General features: G+C 39.7%; 1 protein-coding gene across 5 annotated transcripts in view; it reads left to right on the top strand.

Moving 5' to 3' along the window:
• The window catches only part of cadm1b (cell adhesion molecule 1b), a 327,978-nt gene that overhangs the window by 290,400 nt on the left and 32,247 nt on the right, over positions 1-5,331 (top strand). For all 5 annotated transcript variants that reach the window (XM_014012463.1, XM_014012461.1, XM_014012459.1 and 2 more), the window contains 3 exons: positions 2,048-2,206; positions 4,032-4,128; positions 4,361-4,533. In XM_014012463.1, coding sequence (XP_013867917.1) covers positions 2,048-2,206; positions 4,032-4,128; positions 4,361-4,533 — 429 coding nt within the window. The remainder of the gene's footprint in view (positions 1-2,047; positions 2,207-4,031; positions 4,129-4,360; positions 4,534-5,331) is intronic.

Raw genomic sequence — 5,331 nt, 5'->3', positions numbered from 1 at the left:
AAGGCGTTTAGAAGAGGAAGTGATGAGAAGATAAGTTTATTTTCTATTTAAACATAAAAACAGCATTTTAATAACAACCAAAGGTGACATAAAAACATTATTATGGTATAGTATTTAAATAAATGCCTAATAAACAAATAATATTGGCCCTTTAAATCGAAGGAAAAGGAGGCTGCATTTGTGGGCCGCAATTGGAGGAATGTTTAAAGTTGGACAATTTGAGGAAGTGACATCTAGAATAATTATTACTTGAAGTACAAACAGCCATTTTGGTTTGAGTGGGATGTACTTAATTATCTCAAATATTTAATAAAAAAAAGAAGTATATTTCCTATGGTAATAGAGTAGGTGGGGTGAATTTAACATCTCTATTAAAACTATTTTAGCCTGTTTCACTAGTGCTGGAGCAATGCATGGATAAGCCACCATGAAGCAGCTTGATCACTGACGGCTCAGCGGTGTGTTGGCAGCCAGAGGACTCGGGTTAGAAGCTGAGTGAAAGAAAATGTCACCCTGAGAAGAGGCCACGCTTGATTGCGCCGGGATTGATCAGCGCTTGATGCTCACAAGAGCGTTTGATTTGACATCTCGGCTGCAACTCTAAAATCTCCTTCGCATTCAGATTTGAGTCCTTTTGTGACCCGATCCACAGTTGTCTTCCTCATCTTCACTCAGATGACACCGATAATTGACAAGCGCCGGTTGGCTTGAGCATCGGCTGCGGCTTCGGGTCTTCCAGTCTGATCTTCACAACAGGATTCAGAAGTTTTGTGAAGTTTCTCGCGTGGCAGGATTTTAATCATCGCCAAAAATAATTGTTACTACAAGTTAAATTAAGGACTTACTGGCCCAAATAATAGAAGCTAATCACAACTACGCCCCCTTCACACTCCACCTCGCCTGGCTCTTTGGCAGATATATTTGGAAATGCCCTCACTGACCTCATGAATATGATCTGATGCATTATGATTTGCTCTTGTTACTGCACGGTGACAAATACGCTCTTAACAGAAAATTTCAGTTTATTTTTGCCTCCTTTTTTCCAAAGCGGCATGTTAAAAATTRCTCCCAGCACTGTGGTAACCAAAGTAAGATGATTATTCACTGTTGTTGCTACKCTTGTCAGAAAAAAGCCACATGAGTAATACATTATTTTTATGGGTACAGTCCTATATATGTACTACAACCTGTAATGATTTTAAAAAAAAGTCAATATAATAGTTTTTCTTTTTTTTAAATAAAAGTAATTTATTTACTGTTATTACCCAGACTCCTAAGCATGCTTTTCCAGCAGCCCAGTCCCTCACTGCAGTTGGCAAAGTCGTCAAATTTTAATGCCTACAAGTGCAATGACCACTCACTGATCCCGGCACTTTCAGTTTTATGAAGGCAAGACTTTCACGGGTGGGTGTATGTTACGCGGGGTTAATATCCATCAAGGGGCCACATATGTGTGTGTGTTGGTGATCATCAACTGTGGAACAGGGTGTTTTGCCCTCCCCGAGTCTGGCCGGGCTCCCCTGTGACYGGGCTGAAATGGAAGTGTGCTGCAGGTCAGTGTTGGGCTGTAATTATTTCCTCACTTCATTAAGTGCGAGTAAACCATCACACTCAGCACTGCGGCTAATGCGATGCCCCTCTGGCATTGTAATGCTCTCTAAATGAATGCCCCTCTGACAGCCTTGGGCCTAGTGGGCAGCAGATTACTGCAGGGTTAGCCCCAACAATGCTGGAGCCTCGAGCAGCAGAAGCATTCATTATCGGGCTTGATATGACCCAGCCGCTCCTCGCTGCTCTCGTCAGAATCGAAGGCCTCGGGCTCGTCTGAATCCTCTAAAGTCTTGTTCGGGYACCACACCACTGAGTCATAAATTAAATGTAAATGCCATCTGAAAGTACTGCACTTTGACAGGTAATATGCTCTTAATAGCTATGACTATTTGCCCATTACAGCCACTGCGTCAGGTGCTGCTGAGGAACTCAAGAGTTTGGAGTTTTCACACGTTAACTTTACTTTCTTTTTATCTTTTTTTATATATCTATATAGGTGAGACAACAGTAGAGGAGATGTATGACAGGATGTTTACTGTCACCAGCCGGGTGAGGTTTTCTGTCACCAAAGAGGATGATGGAGTGCCAGTGGACTGCATCATTGACCATCCAGCTGTAAAGGACCTCCTGGCTCAAAGACACTTGGAAGTGCTTTGTGAGTGACCCAGAACTATGACATTTTGGGGCCAGAACCAAACCAAAGCCTTGTGGGTATTGCCAGGAACTGTATTTCACTCAGGCTTGCTTGGCAGACACACTAGATTTTGCACAATTTACATGAACGGTGAGAGCAAACAGAAATTGTGGATAAACTTCTGGCGAAATCAATAAGGTAAACAGCTAAACAAGCAACGCAGCCTCCAGAGAGCCATAACAGACACCGTCCTTTGTTAGTCATAGGGAGAATATTTGTCCCACTTGGAAAGCAGAGCGCAAAAAAACATCTCAGACTATTGAGCTGCATGCTCAGATTGTCCACTCACTCAGTCACTGCATATTATTTTATTCCCAGAAGACCGACAGGAGGAGAAAGGCACAGCTGTAGACGCATTTTGGCTTTTATTTCAATGAAATGCTGCTACATAATTACTTGATATTTGCAGTGATTTTTTTGTTTTGACAAGTAAACACCAAAACATCTGCACCGCATCGACTATTTTTAGGCTGACACACTGAAACTGATCCACATTTTCCTGCCTCATCTACAATGAAAGCCTGACATGGATTGCAGCTGTAGTTCTGGTAATATATGCTAATCTTCTGTGTGGTAATCATGAATTAATCTTCCCGTGGAGTCAAATGTAAACAGGAAACAAAAACAAAGTAGTGATGGGGCAGTACTATGATTGTCGTCAGCGACTTCACAACATTTTAGAAATTTGGGCCGAGCGTCCCCAAATTTGATTGTAAGCATTGCACGTGTTGGKAAAAAGCAGTGATGGAGGTGAATCAAAAGTCTCAGTACGCTCTAATATTACAGACAGAAAAGAGAAAACAACATATCTGAATACCACCAGCAAATATTTGGTAAGAGGAACTATCATTTAGACTAGGTCCAGAACATGGCTGCCATCTTGAAAGGTGCCCCCTCACCTATTCATTTTCCCTTTTTGTTTCTGAAGTAAATAGGTGTATTGAGAGTTTTGACTCACCCATTATTTTAGGCTTTTTTTATTTGGTGAAAAGTACAAACCATTTTTTTCAACTTATCCTAAGTTCTCACGACTTCAACATACATTTAGATGCAAAAACATAACATCAACAATAGTAAAATAATAGTTCAGGTCTTCTGAAGAGGGATTTTGTGGGAAAATAATGTACAATTAATGTTAGTAAATATTGATGTTTTGCTAACAGTACAGACAAATGAACACACACCGACACTGCTCATTATCACTGTATTTTGGTGTATTTCTTTCCACTTTTTGTTCATGATTTATGCAATTTAAATATTTGTGTTTTGTCCCCTTATGACGTAGCATATAGTGACGCGAAAACCAAATTTTGTCTGACGTCAAAAAATGTTTCGACGTCCTTAAATGGTGCAATGATTGAAGAGGTAATACAAGCTGCCTATCACTGTTAAACATCACAGAAAGGTTAAGGCACTCTTTTGTAGTCTGTGCCGAATATTAATTTCCTTTTTTTTATCCCAGGTAGATAGCTGTTTTGTTTGACCTTTCAAGGAATAAGAGAAAGGTTGACTGAAATCGCTTGACATTTTGATAATCTTTTGCAAGCAATGATAAGAGAAAAGAAAAACCCTTTTTTTGCTGTAAGGTACTGCAAACTGACTGAATGTTCACTGAGCACTGAGAGTGTTATCGTCTTACATTTTACTCGTGGCTGTTTAGCCTTAATTGAGGTGACCATTTCTTTCTTTTWTTTTCAGATTCACTTTAGATTCCCGTTATTAATTTAAAAAAATTCTGTTTTTTTTTTTACCCCACTCATCTGTTTTAATATTGTGATTGTTTTAGATAAACCAGAAGTGAAGATTTTGGTGACAAATCCCAAAGGTTTAACAAGAGAAGGAGACAATCTAGATTTGACGTGTAGCGCTGAAGGAAAACCCCAGTGAGTATTCGTTCAGATGAACGAGCTTCAGAACTCCACTGTATATCATGTTTTCTGCCAAACACTCCCTTAACCTTTCATTGTTCCATTAAACCAGCTGTTAGCATGCTGTACAMCATTAGACGGGGCCCTGCTCGTGGCCCTCCTCTTCAAGTCTTAGATGTGACCTTTATTTCAGATTTCTGTCCTGGACAGACAGCCTCTGAGTGATGTGTTTGGTATTTGTGCTAAGTCCCCATCAGATCAATTGGCTGAGAGTAGAGGAGGACGTGCCGCCTCACGCTGTGGTCACCGGCTCGGATCTCTACATCGCCAACCTGAACAAGTCATATAACGGCACCTATCGCTGCGTGGCCTCGAACGTAGTGGGAGAAGCCTACGATGACTACATCCTCTATGTTCATGGTATGTTTTACCCTCGAATACAGCTCTGCAATACTATTACCTTTTTTTATACCCCCTTTTATTTCCTTGCTAACAGTTATGTAAATGTTTTAAATAGAAATTGTGCAAAATCTACTGGAAGATTATGTTTGCTTTGTGTAAGTTTGCTTTACAAGTCTTATTTATTTAGGGATCATTTGTGAAAGCAAATATTGGGACGGCACTGAGTCTAAAACAAATGTCCCCAGAGGGACTGTTGGTTTTTTTTATACTTATTGCGTCATTTTAGTGTGCAGTATGAATATTGGCTTTGATGTTTAGGGAAGCATTAAAACAACATGGACTTAAAGAAATAATTTATGAAAATAATTTCTTTTCAAAGTCGAAGGCCTGGCATTTYGCCCACCGCCTTTCACTCTAGAGTTTTAGATTAATTAGAGAAATGAGGAAGTTGTAGCCATTTTGGTCAAACCTTGAACACAGTTTATGCACAAACCCTTGTGTTATTGTGAGATCTCAAAGTACATGTTGTGAATGACTCTCAGCTATTGAATTTTAGCAGACTATCTTTACATTTTGTTCAATTTGTGAGTTTTCCGTGGATAGTTACTGTGGTGGCCATCTTGAATTGGGTTGACGCCTAAACAGTAAACAAAACAATTATTCCTTGGAAGTTTTGTTCAAATTCGTTGTTCATGAGATATTTTGCCACCAGATTAACTAAAATGTATCCAAATAGTTAATGTTCAGAGCTTTTTTGTTGACATTTAGAGTACATGTTGGAGATCAGTCTCAGCAAAATTGAGGTCATATATATAT

Source organism: Austrofundulus limnaeus, unplaced genomic scaffold (genome assembly GCF_001266775.1).
Source record: "Austrofundulus limnaeus strain Quisiro unplaced genomic scaffold, Austrofundulus_limnaeus-1.0 Scaffold91, whole genome shotgun sequence".
NCBI lineage: Eukaryota > Metazoa > Chordata > Actinopteri > Cyprinodontiformes > Rivulidae > Austrofundulus > Austrofundulus limnaeus.
Note: the sequence above shows the minus strand (reverse complement) of the source record. Positions and strands in the feature narration are given on the sequence as shown.